This window comes from Aspergillus caelatus (genome assembly GCF_009193585.1).
Source record: "Aspergillus caelatus strain CBS 763.97 unplaced genomic scaffold BDV27scaffold_5, whole genome shotgun sequence".
Classification (NCBI taxonomy): Eukaryota; Fungi; Ascomycota; class Eurotiomycetes; order Eurotiales; family Aspergillaceae; genus Aspergillus; species Aspergillus caelatus.
Genome location: NW_022475268.1, coordinates 134,234 through 149,754, shown reverse-complemented (window position 1 = coordinate 149,754; position 15,521 = coordinate 134,234). Strand labels below are relative to the sequence as shown.

The 15,521-nt window shown below is 43.8% G+C and overlaps 5 protein-coding genes across 5 annotated transcripts; 3 read left to right on the top strand and 2 right to left on the bottom strand.

Annotated features, from left to right (window-relative positions):
- Positions 1–39: 39 nt before the first annotated feature.
- BDV27DRAFT_119774 (arylamine N-acetyltransferase family protein) lies at positions 40–1,084 on the top strand. The gene is made up of 2 exons (XM_032064946.1): positions 40–457; positions 509–1,084. Exons 1-2 carry the CDS (start codon positions 87–89, stop codon positions 1,044–1,046), a joined length of 909 nt encoding a protein of 302 aa, XP_031933266.1. The 5' UTR covers positions 40–86; the 3' UTR covers positions 1,047–1,084.
- Positions 1,085–3,114: 2,030 nt separating this feature from the next.
- BDV27DRAFT_170773 (iron-containing redox enzyme family protein) lies at positions 3,115–5,457 on the bottom strand (the record flags this gene model as incomplete). The annotated part of the gene is made up of 3 exons (XM_032075410.1): positions 3,115–3,243; positions 3,277–3,308; positions 3,342–5,457. The coding sequence occupies 3 exons, from the start codon at positions 5,455–5,457 to the stop codon at positions 3,115–3,117; spliced, it is 2,277 nt and encodes a 758-aa protein (XP_031933265.1).
- Positions 5,458–7,618: 2,161 nt separating this feature from the next.
- BDV27DRAFT_152340 (uncharacterized protein) lies at positions 7,619–9,042 on the bottom strand (the record flags this gene model as incomplete). Its single annotated transcript, XM_032071546.1, has 5 exons — positions 7,619–8,239; positions 8,301–8,651; positions 8,710–8,771; positions 8,831–8,851; positions 8,913–9,042. The coding sequence occupies 5 exons, from the start codon at positions 9,040–9,042 to the stop codon at positions 7,619–7,621; spliced, it is 1,185 nt and encodes a 394-aa protein (XP_031933264.1).
- A 1,064-nt stretch (positions 9,043–10,106) lies between these two features.
- BDV27DRAFT_140624 (uncharacterized protein) lies at positions 10,107–11,060 on the top strand (the record flags this gene model as incomplete). The annotated part of the gene is made up of 3 exons (XM_032069696.1): positions 10,107–10,375; positions 10,435–10,468; positions 10,947–11,060. The coding sequence occupies 3 exons, from the start codon at positions 10,107–10,109 to the stop codon at positions 11,058–11,060; spliced, it is 417 nt and encodes a 138-aa protein (XP_031933263.1).
- A 1,320-nt stretch (positions 11,061–12,380) lies between these two features.
- On the top strand, positions 12,381–13,716 carry BDV27DRAFT_152338 (TauD/TfdA dioxygenase family protein; the record flags this gene model as incomplete). The annotated part of the gene is made up of 6 exons (XM_032071545.1): positions 12,381–12,439; positions 12,507–12,709; positions 12,784–13,229; positions 13,292–13,328; positions 13,406–13,539; positions 13,603–13,716. 6 exons carry the CDS (start codon positions 12,381–12,383, stop codon positions 13,714–13,716), a joined length of 993 nt encoding a protein of 330 aa, XP_031933262.1.
- Between the last annotated feature and the right edge of the window lie 1,805 nt (positions 13,717–15,521).

Here is a 15,521-nt window from a genome sequence, read left to right as displayed (position 1 = left end):
AATCTCAGCTGCCATACACATTTCTGCGCAAATGGAACAGCCACCTGTTCTGATTTTATTTCATAGATTTCATATCAAAAATAAGTATGACATCCATCTGTTCAGCCCTCACGGGCGAACAGGTTGACGCCTACTTGGAGCGCATCCAATTACCAAAAGCATACCGTCGCGACAAGTGTCCTGCATTGGATGTCTCTTTCCTGTCCAGGCTTCAAGGCTATCACGTTTCAGCAATCCCCTACGAAAACCTGGCCCTTCATTATGCGAAGGATACGAATATTTCACTAGATGTGGCAGAGCTACACAAAAAGCTTGTCCAGAGACATCGCGGTGGTTATTGTATGGAAAATAATATATTATTCCACCATGTCCTTCTATTTTTAGGATTTAATGTCTACCTCGCCGGAGCACGGCTCTTTCGAGCTGGGACTGGGAGATCAGCGGGCTGGTCTGGCTGGTAAGTTCTTGTAATTTACCTATATCTGGATATATATTAATAGTTTCTAAGGGAGCACTCTGTGAATATCGTTACCCTTAAGCAGCAAAGATACCTGGTCGACGTGGGATATGGAGGAAATGGCCCCAGATCTCCTTTACCATTAGTCGAGGGTTCTATCTATGAGAATATTGGAACCCAGACAATGCGGTTGGTATACGAAACTCTACCTGGCTCCCGCCAACGCCAGTGGATATATCAGGTCCGCAATGCAGAAGACCAGCCGTGGATACAAAATTACGCTTTCACAGAGATAGAATTCTTCCAGCGTGATTTTGATGTAATCAATTTCTTCACCAGCTGCCATTCAGATTGCTTTCTCACGTCCCATTTACTTGTGGTTAAGTATCTCCGTGAAGGAGATAAGGTGTATGGGAAGATTGTCTTGGATGATGACAAGGTTAAGAAAAATGAAGGTGGGCAAAACGTTCTGGTCCAAATATGCATGACCGAAAGGGAACGCGTCGAGGCTTTGAGGGACCAGTTTGGGATTGAGCTGACCGACGAGGAACAGAAAGGGATCCAAGGAAGAATGTCGGCACTGCGATAGTTAAGAATATCTGATTAATAGAGTAAATATAGATATAGATACAGCACGAAGATAGATATGGAATATTCAGTAGAGAATAGATCCTTAACATATACCGATTCATACTTCTGTATCAATTACTAAACCGAAAGACCTAGAGTTTCCACAGGCGTAATCGATATGTGATAGTGGATCAATCATATCTGGCGTTGAGCCTCCGGCGAGCACGCTGGGTAGAGTTTACCGTCAAGCAGTTTGGACGATGGAGTTTCTACATTCTCGTGGTGTCCGGTGTCAGTACCCTCTCGTTGTGTAAGAGGGGAAGCGGAAAAAAACCAGAAAGTGCGGGTAGGGCGGAACCGCATAGTTTTCTGTAGTTACTGAGTCCGCCCAATCTACACAAAATCAGAGGAAAACATGTTATGGAAACTATCTAATAATTATTTACGTAACTTATACTCAAGGCTAAGGCTGTGCTTATATTCCTAATAGGTATAGTATTATCTAGATAGGAGACAGGATATCTCTGGGCTTGAATACTCTCTGATATTGCAGGTCGGCTAAGAGAAACTTAAAATATAATCAGACTCGGTCACTCGCGGTAAGGGAGAATATAAATGATGCAGCAGTAGATAGCACGAGTCTGGGGGAGATATACCAGGTATTCATTTATAAGTCCTCTATTAAGGCCCGGCCACCGGCAGCCTTGACCAAATACGCTAATATCTATTCTACCAGGGGCATGCGATCCAGTAATAAACTCGATAAATTTATTTGACAAATTCTCATGGGGGTTGAAATCGTTGATCATTTTACATATCAGGTCCTAACTACGTGATTATCTGACAAAGGCGCGCGTAAGCTCTAGGCCGAATCGAGAAACCACATTCGACATTTATTATAGCGTAGCTACAGATATTTGTAAGGCCTACGAAGTTGAGGACACAAGTCTGATTACTAAGAATAGTTGCAGTCTTCTACAGAGTATCTGGGAATACTACAGCAGCCTTTACAAGAGACAGTGAGCCGGTAAAGAGAGATCTACGCTGGTAATATAAAGCGGGGAAATCTTTTCCTATAGGGTATGGGCCATGGCATATAATAGTAGTAACAGACAAGTTGTACAGGCTCGACGAGACTGTCTATATAGTCCGAGAGGACGGGCACATGTGTCAGTATATAAAGAGATAGAGGTGGCCTACCTCCCTTATACGAAGGACGTGAAGATAACCAGCTAAGGTAGTGTTATCCTAGTGAAAAATAAAATATTTCCCTGTTATCTTACTCGCACTGAGAACCTAAGGCTGGGAAACAGAAGCAATATTATTTAGCTGGATATTAGTAATGTACACTTAAGAAGCAAACCTAGAGATATCTAGGGTAAAAAATTTTAGATAGTATCTTAATACCTGGATATTACTTATTCAAAGTTAAATAACCAAAAACTGGGGCAGTGGCCTGGACAAGTAGACCTACCAAAACTGCTTTACACCGGTTGTAAGAACTTGTTCAGACCTGGCCACAGGCAGTCTTAATTGGGTAGTTATATTTCTTAGATACTACTATAAACTTGTTCCCCAACACTATAATAGGCGAAATGAGCGGGAAAAATTATTTACATAGGTACATTGTATGATCCCTAAAATAGTCTAGTCATAGAGGAATTGGTAAGGTTGACAAACATATATTTACATGCGCAATGTAGGATATGTGATATACCAGATCTTACCTTTGTGTACCACAACTTAATCCTGGGTTAAATAAGCAGAGCAATTTCAGTGAGAATAAGTTCCAAGGAGCTCAGGATACTATTTCTATAGATCCGGCGCTTTCTACAGCTAGATCTCGTGTACGGGCGCCACCGCGGTGCTCTAATTGTCATATTCGGAAACATACTAGAGTTAGATGTCCTAATTCACTAAGTAGTTAGATTTAAAGTACAAATGCAGTGGTTTTGTTGATAAGAGCCCTAAAATCTGACTGAAAAGTGGTAATCGGAGCGGGCCCGGTCGCTCACCACGGTACGTAACTAGACTGCGCGGGAAACCGCGCAAGCCGATATCTGCAGTGGATTGCGACGTCACCCTATTTACAGGCTATGGCCTGATTTCTTGTAGATCTCCGTCCTCGCCATCCAATATCCCGCGGTAAATAGCCCGATTTTCCTTTTATCCGCCGCCAATAAATCACGACATATCCTCAAACAGGTCGTCTCCCTCTCGATAATCCCCTCTAGCGCCTTCTTTGTTACTTCGGACAGCAATCCTGGACACTCTAGCACAGCTTTCTGCAAATCCAGAAAGGTCAATAGCATACCTAAGAGGATCTCGCCATTCCTCACAGGATATTTCGACGCGCTTAATATTTTCGATGAAAATTCACACGGAAATTGTATAAGAATATCCGATAGTGATTCTGGTAAAGGCGTAATACCCTTGCAAGACATGATCTCGAGTCCAATATCGACTAGATCGGGAGCAGGGGTGACGCTACCGGTGTGGTGGAGCTCATCCATGCCTAGTATCCCATCTACCTCAGGGCTGAGGCCATACTGAGCCCTAAGGGTGCGAGTAACGGCTGCACCCAATTCGGTGGCTACACGAGAAGGAACCGTGGCAAACGATTCTAGGAGAGAGATGTGGGCAAACCACGTAGAGATAAACTTGGGCCAGTCCTTGTCGAAATTGATTAAGAGAGGGTCATAGGCGAGATCCTTGTCAAGCGGAAGAGCACGGTATGCAGAATAATCGAGATTTAGGAACGGGTCCGATGATAGCGTCAGAGTTGGGTATTCAAGAGATTTCCTTCGCCCAGTAAACCTCCAGTAATCAGACTGTGCATCATTGCCAGTTGCCCGGGGATCCAGAGAGCTTATCCAATGTTCTATCAGATTCACCTCCTTTAGTGTGAAAGCTCCAAACATTTTCCCTCCACGACGCATTTCCCAGATCAACCTACTCTTATCTGGATTGCCCCTGACCACCCATGGGGCAGCGTTGCTCAATTCTCGAATAAAATCCAGTTTGCTGCTATCGGATGCTAAATTACTGGTATTTAGCCAGTCAGACAATGGCTTCCCATTGATCCTGGAAGGGCACGCAGTATGAATCTTCTGTGCCACTGCTGCTTTCGCAATCAGAAGGTTTACAACTTCCTCATCATATGGTCCGGGGATGTCATTGTCCTCTGCATGGTAGTCAATGTCCCCCTCATCTTCTGTTACCGCCGACTCAATGCCATCCCCAAGATGTTTAGATAACAAATATCCTGCCTGAACACGTCTCCAAGCAATCTTTGCAGCCTCAAGCCCTTCATCACGCATAACAAGTGCTAGATATTGGGCTACAGTACATGCTGCTATCATAGCATGCCCGGAGTGTGCATTATCAATAGAAACGTGAAGTAGGAAATATTGTGCATCAATCTTGAGCTCCTGCAGCTCACGGGCCAAAGTCATTGTCTCAAAACTAAGCCCTTCGAAGTGAAGATTAAACCCAATAATCTCAGGTAAAAATTCCTGCGGGAACAATGAAATGAGTAGTTGTACTACTGCCGCTTTAAAAACCCGTATGTCGTTTGTGTTGCGTATTTCAGCACCAAAATCCCGCTCATACGGTTCCGGTAATTTCACGTCCAGATCCTTCAGCAATTCATTATAGACGTAGGTATGATGAAGGCTTAATACTCCATCCCCGAGCTCCTCAGAGAGAATCTGCCATAAATACTTCGTGACGTGTCTGTGTGCGAAAGGCGTATTGATATCATGTATATGACCTAGCCAGGCTCCATCCACCAATTTAAGTGGTGCGAGCCGCCTCAGAACCTCAGCGGCGTGCTCTCGACTTGGCACCAGTACCCGTGGACTCCCAGTCCTCCTTTTTTGGATGTATCTCTGATAGGAGTCTTCTACTCCTTGGTGACTTGTCCGGACAAACGAGAAAAGCTTTTCATCAGTGTATGATCGTATTCCGAGCATCCCTTGGCCTTGATCTTTGTCGTACACCATTGATTTAATTGCGTCCGCAAGCAAGGAAATCAGTAGGTCCCGAGCTCCTGGGAGTATATCTTGGTGCTCTTCGATATTCTGGAGCTTATAGTAAAGAGATCGATAGTCGATAGTATTCCCGCCCGTTCGATAGGTAGGTCGTTGTGATATACCCTTGACATGTTTTCTGTTATTTACTGTATATGTTGTAATATCAAGTTTCCATCCTCTCCAATGTCTTGTAAGCAGCAAACCAGAACAAAAGAAGAGGAATAATGCGATTTTAGGGAGCCAAATCCGCAATAGCGGAACATCGAAAAGTTGTAAGTTCATAGCAAGCGCTCGTACGGTTTGGCATTCATCTGAAGGCGTCCCAATTCGAACGGCAATGCTCCCTAGGCTGCCAGAGCAGGTGCCATGAGAACCCCAGTACGACAGTAGCCCCATCTCCTCAGCCGGTAGCTATAGACGTAATTTCCCAATCTTGTGGCTAATATCTCAATGTGGTGTTATTATTCAAAAATGCAACAAAGACAATTCATAATATCAAAGCCAAGGTCAGGGCTCGGGTCTAGGACTCTTTTCAAAAAGAAGGAAAAAAAAAAAAAAAAAAAAAAAAAAAAAGAAAGAAAGGATCAGCGACTCGCACGGGTGATATCCTCGGGAAGCAGCCTCAAACTACTGGAGTGGCCCTTTTAGATTATTCATGCAGAGCTAGTGAGTGCTCTATACTTTCAGAAACTCCACCTTTTCCACGAGAGCCCGTCGATGTTGGGATCACAACGGAAGTCTAAAAGTCTTGTTGGAACCACTCTCAAGAGTAGGTGAGCTGAATGTTTTTGAAAGGCTCAAGCTACTATATTCGAAGGACCACTCAAATGGTATATGGGCATTTGCAGGGACAACACATATCAGAGTGTCCTAGGTAATTCTGCTCCTCCACCCGTACTCACAAACCGGCTCGAAACATGCATTATGGAGCCTTTCAGCTTAGCCACAGTTCCTGCATCTGTGGGCCATGGCTCACGACCAACATAGCTGAGACTTGAGGATTCCCAATTGAAACGGTATTGGACCCAAGTAACAAAACGGGATAGGTGATGCGCAAGCGGTCCAACCATGCCCCTCCACTACCACTGTATCTAGAAGTGGATAGTAGTAGCCTGATTCTAGGTAGCGTAAGTAGTACATACGGTCGATACCATTACCAACGCAAAAGACCGGCAGCCTGTATGTGGCATTGAGTATAGTAAAACACAGTTATAAACAACCCCCCTTTAGGGGATTCATGCATTATGGCCAATCCAATCGGGTGTCTTGAATAAAATACCATATGTAACTCTCCGAAGCCCCGATACAGGGAAATTTCATCAATCTGTCTAATCCTTCATATAAAATTCCTTAGAACCGAGTAAAATAGAGTCTAATAACTAGTTATATATCGTTTAAGAAATAGATAGTCACTGAATTATTTTTCAGTTCTACTTTCTACCTATGCAATACATTAACAACGAATATATGTATAACTCTTCACTACAGTATAAATTACTACTGGATACCCTTTCCTACGAGAAAGCTCAATAAATTATATAGGGCCCTTAAATGACCGATTGTATGTAGTACAAATTTCAGCACAAGAGATGTCTCGTTATGTACAATATGGATCGCTTGCTAGATTGATTGCTTATAATAGTGTTTTTCTGTATCACTATCGCCAGGTAGGCGCTGAGAGTTGCTCACCGCCAAGTCGTCGTTTGCCAACCACCTCGTCAAGTACAATCTTCAACCTCCAACCGAGTTTTGTTTGTGCCCCACAAGATGCAGGAGATTGGCACCACTGCGGTGTTTGTCTAGAAATTAAGGGGCAGTGGAGACCCCGAGCTAGGAATTAGTGAGCGAGTAATATCCGCCTTTCATCTACCAGAAGTTTTCAAGAGAGAACTTTTAAGTGGACAAGACCATATCGATCGACAACCTAGTTAAACCCTTTTGACGGTAAATCATGCAGATCAGTGTTACACTGCTATCGGCTCGGGTTTTCAGCTGAAGTTACTTCGTATTCTGGGGTGCCCACTTCTGCACTTCTTCGGTACTGTGTAGCCCCACTAAATTACTAGCGCATCGACGGATCTTGTCGATCCCTGCGAACCAACACAGACTTCTTGGGCAGTTCCGAACTGACTGAGGGAGTCCCCACCGGCCGCAGAGCCACGTGCCAGTGATTCTGTGCTACGGCACTCGTTAACTTCTCTATTCAGGAATCCGGACATAGGTGAGATCCACTCATAGTTTCTAGTATAAGCCACTAGGTCAATCTAGCCTATTGATTTATACGGCAATTTGGTTAAATTCTGAGTTTTGACCTCGCGTATCGTAAATACTTTCTGGGTGGTCCACGGTGGCTGAGCTGAAAGCCCGAAAAGTTTTACCAAGACTCCAAGCCCGTCGGGATGTGGTAGAAGGTTGGATATAAGTGTCAGAAATTTGAACTACTAGTAAGCTCACTACGGCAAATGGCAGATATAGTCATCCGGAAACAGCTTAACAGTACTTCAATAATTATGTAAAGCTTTTCATTATAGAGGGTCCTGAAGCAAAGCATCCTTCACTAGAGTTCTGCTTTTGGCGCGTCTAACCAATCTTCAGGATACCCTAACCGATCAGCCTCCTGCCATTCCTTATTGCTTTCGTATTCCCGGCGAATTGCTCCGAGTAAGGCATTCAATCCCTCAGCAACAGCCAGCTTCAGGGCGTTAGGATAAACTTTCTTCGCCACATAATCCTCCTCCAGTTCTTTGTATGACTTGTAGTGTCTGTATGTCTCTTGATTTCCATCCGTATTGAATGTAATACGGACACTGAGCAAGGTCCCTTGTGGGCAACCTGGAGCACAAAATGATATTGGCTTGTCCACAGCGGTGCGATTAGCTGAGTCGCAACCAAATACCGCAGGAAGCTTGAGCTGGCGAATTTCGCTCACAGGGAAGAGAATATGCTCTAAGATCCCTAAGATGCCATTGCCTTCAGCAACCCCCTCAATACACACTGCGGACTCTAGTTTTGAATTCACCGTTTCTGGATCATCCAAAAACATGATCTTCGTATGTTGTGCATGTGATGATGACATTTTTGCCCCAGTAAGCCCAGGAAGTACATCATTTAGTAAATGGATACGCTTCCGGTAGCCAAGTTGTGGCATTACTCGTTCATTGAGATTAAACAAACCTCGCTATCAATTATATATAATTAGTATCCTTTATAATTTAATAAAGCCAAGAGGGGATATATACCTGGTCCTTGCCACCAAACTGGACGTCAATATCATAGTATTCCTCCGACAATGCCTGCAGCAAGGGAGTGAGCAAGGGACTCAACATAGTTGTGCCTCCGAGTTCGTCTCCAGTCTCTCGAACATCATTCAGGGTACTCAGAGCTAAGATTCTCCAGAGGTCATGGGAGAAACTTTCGGAATTCTGGTAAGTAGAACTCTGGGGGAGTTTCACCCGGGACAAAGGAATTCCCATTGCCTTCAAAGCAGCAGTTACTAGGCATCTATAATACGTCGTGCGATGCAGGACCTCTTCCCAAGAGTGTATGTAATTGACTAGATAGGCATAGATGTCGACAATATCAACTATTACCTAGTCGATTGAAAAATTGTCAGTGTGAGTTTTCATATAATACTAGAGATATACATACCTCCCCTCCAGCACGTATAAAGTCTGCAAACTTGACCCATGGTATAAAATAACCAATATGTGCTGCCATTACTATGTCAGAAGCCTTGCTGAATTTGGACTGGTGTTAAAGGGAGGCACACGTTTTCCAGTTGGGGCAGTCGCTTGGTAATTTTGTCAGTTAAATGGAACAACTCAAGTACCCAGTTGAGACGTTATACGTACGCCATTGAAATCTGAGATTTTTCTTCTCTAGCAGTAGAGTTCGCAATTCCTGCCCAGAAAAGCCGGATTGAAGCTCCAACCGGCGAGTAATCAATGCGTACTTTTCTTGGACTCCTTCAACAGCAGCCATTATGTCAATATACTCGAGAATATCTAGCAATCTGAGAAATTTGTCCTGTAGATTGAGCACCTGGTTGATAGAGAAGTACGAACCACGGGATCGCACCCTCCTTCTTAAGTTATTGGTAAATTGCTATATCACTTAGCGGACAGTACTAGTATTAATTGAGAATAATTGGTCCATAACACACTTAGCTACAATAAGGTTAGAATTCTGGTGGGCCATTTCCAGCATTGGACCCCGACATACAGCTAGCAGTGTTTTGGTCAGAAACTGGAGACCATTCCGATACAGGGGAAGAAGCGTGCGTTGGGCTATTGATAGGTTTTCAACCAGCCCATGTAATGCTAGTTACCAATGGGGCGTATCGCTCTTACAGTGCTGAAAAAGCGGGATTGTAAAGTCTGATTCGATCGAGATATACTTCGTATGGTGAAATCGCGCGTCTATGTCGACCATCTCTCCTTGCGGGTCCTAGGAGTGGGACTCTGGCGATGTTCAGCTGGAAGCTTGGAACTATTTTGTGTGTATTCATTTCCGACTCCAAAAAGGGTAGGCAGCGCTACGAACTCAGTACTCTCCACATGAGACCCTCAAAAGCTCACCTGGTTGTATGCACTGTATCCACCTGTGGATGGCACTGATACTACTAAACCTAAACCCACTGGCCCCGCTCAGGCTACCTAGTTCGGCACCAAATACAAAAACTCCTTCAGCTGAAGTGCTTTGGCGAGATTCCGCATATTCCTGCTCGGCTAATGTAAAATTATAGTACGCAACATATGCACTTTTTCTTTTCTTCCCCACTGCTCTGCTTGTTTTTTTTTTTTTTTTTTTTTCAGCTCTTCATTCACATTTCTCTTTGTAATTGTGATTGTATAATACTTGGGGTAATTGCGGTGTGAGTCAGCCGCTATGCCCCTATCCTTTGCACGAATACATACTAGCAATACTCAAGCACACTTCCTGCATAAAAGCTCTTGATTCCTAAATTACAAGTTTGCTCCTGCCACCGCTCTACAACCCGGACATCCTGTTTGAACTTGCTTCTCCCAGATCCCATCAGTTCCACCATGACTTCTATCCACATTCCAACCGTTGACGTTGCCAAGCTGGACCAGCGGCGTGCTGGGGAAGGTTATGGAGACGAAGTCGGTAAGTTGCTTAACGCAGCTTGCTCGCCGGGGTTCTTTTACGTGGACTTCAAACATGCGTTTGGAACCGAGCTTGTGCTACGGGAGGTTTATGAGGCCTATGCTGCCTCTGAAAGATATTTCGACCAGTCACTGGAAACAAAGATGAAAGACTTCCGCGAGGGACAGCCATCTTCTAGCGATCGAGGGTAAAAGAGTCTCTCTCTGCTTTTTAGCCACCTATCTAACTGATTTATGTCTCCTAAAGGTATAAATACTGTGAGACTGATGAGTCTTTTGAGGTCAGTATGGCACTATTCAGCGGATTATGACAAGTAGTAGAGACTGATGGCTGGAATAAATAAATAGATATCGTATGATGAGATGAGTGATGGCTCGCTTTCTCTTCCAGAAGCCCTCGTGGTCAATAAATCTTCGCTGAACTCGCTACACCAACATTGCCACATTGCAGCCAATATTCTGCTCGATTGCCTTTCAAATGCTCTTAATATCCCGTTTAATGAATATCATCGCGGTATCCTTCCTAGTGAGACTGGGTTAAAACTGGTCTCAGAGCCAAGCATAGACAATACATCCGAGGTGATTGAAAACAAGCACACCGACAGCGGAACATTTACCTTTCTGTTCTACGAGAAGCCCAGTCTGCAAATCAATATTCCCGGCACGGATGAATGGGTCTTTCCTGAACCCCCTGCCCCTGGATGTGCTATTGTCCATGGAGGTAATTTTCTCAAACTTCTATCGAATGAGGTTCTGCAGTCGCCTTTGCACCGGGTTACGCAGCTTGAAGATGGGGCGGGCAAGAGGTTTTTCCTCTCCTATTTTCTTCGGCCGGAGGAGGGAGCCAAAAAACGAGTGGAGAGCTATCAATGATCGACAGCGTTGTGTTCAAGCAGCTACTTTACGGAAAGGTATATGTTCAAAAACTATGCAGTGCACATGCCAATACTATTTTTACGACCGTGAAACAGACATTTACATAGCCACAGAATTTTTAAATTCCTGGAAATTACAAAGAGATTCAAGTAAATAGAATGGCCTCAGCCTACATCCTATGGTTCCTATGCCTGGCTCTATGACAAGCCCTCTCACTACTCGTCCATGTACGAAGCTGAATACAGGGACCAAATACCATGTCCTAGCCGGATCTACGAGTACGTGTGTGGTCCTGCGAACCTTGTAGACAATTAGAATTACCCATTACATACGCTATATTAGGTTCATATATAACTAGGTGTCTAGGGCCAATAGAAATTTCTTAATACCAAAGTTAGTATATGGCTATCATAAGTAGGTCGCACTCGCCCTAAGCATGGCTTGTATCTCCGGAAATCGGAAATAATATAATACTTACCTAATTTGGGAGTTCCGATTGTTCAAGGCTATAGAGTTCGGCTAAAGCACGATTCACGGGTAGTCGATATTTGGGTTCAAAGACTAGTATTATTGGTAGATAATTCAGTGGAAGCTGATAGATAGTTATAATTGGATGATTTTTAGTGCGTTGGTGTTGGTAAAATTGGTAATATTTCACATTGTCAAGTAGCTCGATTGTCCTCCGTACCCACTCGCCCGTTGGTCTGCCTCACCTATCGCCTTTTCGCCGGTAGGTGGTCCACAGTTCAGCTCTCAGAGTCGATCTACTCAACAAAGCTAGATAGGAGTCTATGTTAGCCACTGCCCCAGCTGGTCTACTGCTTGAATCAGGTCGGCAGCTGGGATTGTGTTAGTTAATGGCGTAAGAGTAGTAATTGATGCCCTGTTCGGTGAGACGATAAGGCGTTCAACAAAGTACATCTACTCAGTATCTTTCTGCCCAACACAAGTCTTCTGGAAGAGAGACTACCGATCGAGATTTTTCGATACTTATCGACAAGATTTATGAATAGTGGGTACGAATCAGAGATCAAATTGAGATCGGCGGTGAGATCCCACCCCTTATTTGCCGAACATAGTAGTCGTCATAGTCTAGTAGTATTAGAAACTAAGTTTTGTAGATCATGAAGGTTGGATCCGTCTGCAGAAAAAAGAAATAGAAGCAGGATTTCTCCCAGGGTCAGGTTACAAACTCTGAGTCATAAAGAGCGCCGGTTGCCGAGAGGCTGTAGAAGTTTCACTTTCCCTGATCACTTGAGGTAATTATGTATTGAAGTCTGCTTTGTTAGTACAGACATACCTTTATCATATCTAAAAATGGGCAACGAAGTACCGGCGTCTTACCCTCACTATCTCCCCGTCCTTCAGATCGAGAAGTGAGTATGACATAGCATGCTTCAATCCCATGATCTCGATATACTTTCTGACATGTATAACTATCAGATCAGGGCCACTGGAACCATTCGACTACTACGAACACGGAAAAGATGCCGACCCATCCTTCCCCGACCTCCTGACCGAAGATGCCCAAGTTGAAGACCTGACCCCGAAATTTGGCTCCGAAGTCCGCGGGATTCAGCTGAGCAAATTGACAAACGAAGGAAAAGATCAGTTAGCGTTGTTCGTCGCACAACGAAAAGTTGTAGGTAGGTAGAACAACATGCCACGACCACGATAACAGTCTATCAACCCGCTGATCCATACGCATCCGACACTGCAGCTTTCCGCAACCAAGACTTTGCTCAGATGCGCATTGACGAAGCGCTCAATTACGGTGGCTATTTCGGGAGACATCTCGTACATCCAACTTCTGCGGCACCTCCAGGCTACCCTGAAATCCACATCGTGCATCGCGGGCCAGAAGAGAAGACCTGTGCAAACGCCCTGTCCCAACGGACAAGCGCTGTATACTGGCATTCTGATCTGAGTTTTGAAGAGCAACCCCCCGGCACCACCTTTCTTTATGTTCTCGATGGGCCGCCCAGTGGAGGTGATACGATATTTGCCGATATGGTACAGGCCTACAATCGGCTTTCCCCAGAGTTTCGCAAGAGACTGCATGGGTTGAACGCAGAGCACACCAGTATCGAACATATTAAGAATGAAGGTGGGAATTCTCGCAGACCATCCATCACAGTCAAGCATCCGATTGTCCGGACTCATCCAGTATGTCATTCTCCAATAAAAGCGTATCTCTGGGGGTCTTTGCTAATCATTTGCTGAAATAGGCGACCGGTGAAAAGGCGCTTTTTGTGAATAATATCAGTAAGTATTGGCCTTGTCTCGGATCCACTTATCCTAGGATCAGGTTCCGTGTGATTAATCCGTTTTCTCCTGTTCAGTGACGAAACGTATCTGTGGTTATAAGAAGGAGGAATCGGATTTCCTGTTGAGATTCCTCTTTGACCAGGCAGCTCTATCACACGACCTGCAGATTCGTCTCAGATGGAAGCCCGGTACTGTTGTTGTATACGATGTATGTCAATATTGCACTGCTTCTTTCACAGAAGAGTCCTTCAACTGACTAGGACCTTCGCAGAATCGGGTTACTGCTCATGCCGCTCTCTTTGACTTTGAGGATGGGTATAGGCGTCATTTGGCACGACTCACACCACAGGCAGAACGGCCGTACGAGACTCCTTTCGAGGGGTGATCCGGAATATATAAGGGAAGATGGTTAACTGTAGTTCCGACTGTGTATGTAGATTTACAATAGACTACTGTTTAGATTTATCAACCACGACAACCATTATGGTTTTTCTTCTTCACCTTCACTAAAGCCGATCATATCTCCATGGTTCACTTTATGAGGCGTATTCTTTGCTTCAGAGGCAAACTAATTAGACTTGCCCACGGGTCTGTTCCTGATATTAGACCAAAAATTAAAACGTATAAACCTGGTAGTATATAATATAATATGTATATTCTAATTATATACAGTATCTAGATCCTTAAGTGATTTATTCTATTCTAGTTTATATATAGCCCCCTATAGTATTCTGAATATAGTAGATCCTCTTATACTCCATATCCTTCTACCTGGATCTTTGCCTACTGTATCTGAGCTTTAAGTATTCTACTTTTTTTTCTTATAAACAGAACTGCTTCGGTCTTTCCAGTTTAACTATGGATTAGTATAGTAAGATTAAATAGATATCTCTACTAAATAATATAGTACAGTATGTCCGGATACCGCTGTCACGACTTATACTCTTGAATTGTTTCAGAAACCCTAAGCTGAAACTGGGCTAAACTAAATTTGGAATGGAATGGAACAACGATACTCCTGAGGAAACTATGATATTGTAATTACGGGTAATATCATTACTAATAAAAAGAATATGTAATCTAATATTTATTCCTTGATATGGAAACAACTGGATAGGGAATGAGTGGCAAGCTAGCAGTATTTATTATTATTATTATTTAATCAAGTTTAACGTCCATATGGAGCCAGTTGACTATGACAGACACATGCGTCTAGGCAGTGGTCTAGACCACTGACCTAGTTTATCCCTAGGAGCTCTAAGCTCCTACTGTCCTTTGTATATTCGTTCTGGTCCTTATCCTCGCCTGATCCGCCTATCTGCGCCAGAGTATTTGGGCTGTACCCTCCTCGGTATTCACTGTCTGTTAGATATCCCTCCTATTATCCTTCTCTACTCTCTGGCTCCTCTACTAGCCCAAGATGTCTTAGATTGTCTCTAGAGATCCTATCTATCTCCCTGACTACCTCTCCTGGGAAGCACCCAGTCTCTGTCATTGTAAGGAACACTATTAGGACCTTTATAGCCCTCTAGTCCTTAAAGAGGCGGCTTTCTGGAGCTATCTCTTCTTGTCCAGGTGGTTGTACTTCTGCCTTTATTAAGACACTATACAGTGTCTGCTGTTGGTGGTACCATTACCTGTATTCAACTAGTAGATAACCTGCTATCTCCTGAGAAGCTTGACAGTTCTGATATCTAGGGGAGTCCTGAGCTCCTATCCAACTAAGATAGGTTACTACTGCTGTATACCCAATTTTTAGCTGGTAGTATCGACGTGTAAGCTGTTTAGAGACTGCTCCCGCTACCAGATCTAGTTTCAAATCCTTTTAAGACTGATATTGCTGCTAAGATCTGCTAAATCACTCCTGTAGGGCCTGTATAAGCTATTATTATCTTTGGGCCTGGTTTACCTCTGTATATATTCTGCGTAGATAGGCTAGACTCAGACTTCTGTCTATATCTCTTGGAGGGGGCTTTTTAGTAGCTAGCTTAGCTGCTTAATCAGTCTTCTTGTTTCCTAGTATACCCTGATAACCTGGGACCTATTGAATAGTAGTGAGATACCCTTAATTTATTAGTCTCTGAACTATATTCTGGGTCTAAATTACTAATCTCTATTCTGTATCAGTTCTGTTATCTTATAGTCTAGCTATCGCTGTCTGGGAATCTAATAGAACCCTGATAGGGTTCT

Excerpts from the sequence above, each read along its gene's own strand:
- BDV27DRAFT_119774 (XM_032064946.1), top strand. The coding sequence starts at position 87 with ATGACATCCATCTGTTCAGCCCTCACGGGCGAACAGGTTGACGCCTAC. Across the intron at positions 458-508 it reads TCAGCGGGCTGGTCTGGCTG|GGAGCACTCTGTGAATATCG; the intron begins GTAAGTTCTTGT and ends ATAGTTTCTAAG.